General features: G+C 34.2%; 1 protein-coding gene across 3 annotated transcripts in view; it reads left to right on the top strand.

The window, feature by feature from the left end:
* LOC119588580 (methenyltetrahydrofolate synthase domain-containing protein-like) overlaps positions 1-260 on the top strand; it is a gene marked incomplete in the record, with an annotated part of 56,358 nt that overhangs the window by 31,176 nt on the left and 24,922 nt on the right. For all 3 annotated transcript variants that reach the window (XM_037937222.1, XM_037937220.1, XM_037937221.1), the window contains 1 exon segment: positions 1-46. In XM_037937222.1, coding sequence (XP_037793150.1) covers positions 1-46 — 46 coding nt within the window.

Here is a 260-nt window from a genome sequence, read left to right as displayed (position 1 = left end):
GACTTTGTCAGAGGGGGATGACAATAAAGGCCAGAAGAACATTCAAGTAAGTGTTTGAAATCTCTTCTCTTCTCTTTAGATTTTTTGTTGTTGTCTTATAATTGTATTAAGCCTTTGCTTTGCTTTTTATCTATTTTTGTGTGTGTTTATTTCTTCATACAAATCCTTTTCTTGATAACTTGCTTCACAGCTTTTTGCTCTTGTCCAGAAATGCTTGCATTGAAATTGAAGTGCATGCGGTAAATGAGGTTATGGGTTCA

The sequence above is a fragment of the Penaeus monodon genome, chromosome 24, assembly GCF_015228065.2.
Source record: "Penaeus monodon isolate SGIC_2016 chromosome 24, NSTDA_Pmon_1, whole genome shotgun sequence".
Classification (NCBI taxonomy): domain Eukaryota; kingdom Metazoa; phylum Arthropoda; class Malacostraca; order Decapoda; family Penaeidae; genus Penaeus; species Penaeus monodon.
The sequence above is the reverse complement of the archived record's forward strand: the minus strand, read 5'-3'. Positions and strand labels throughout refer to the sequence as shown.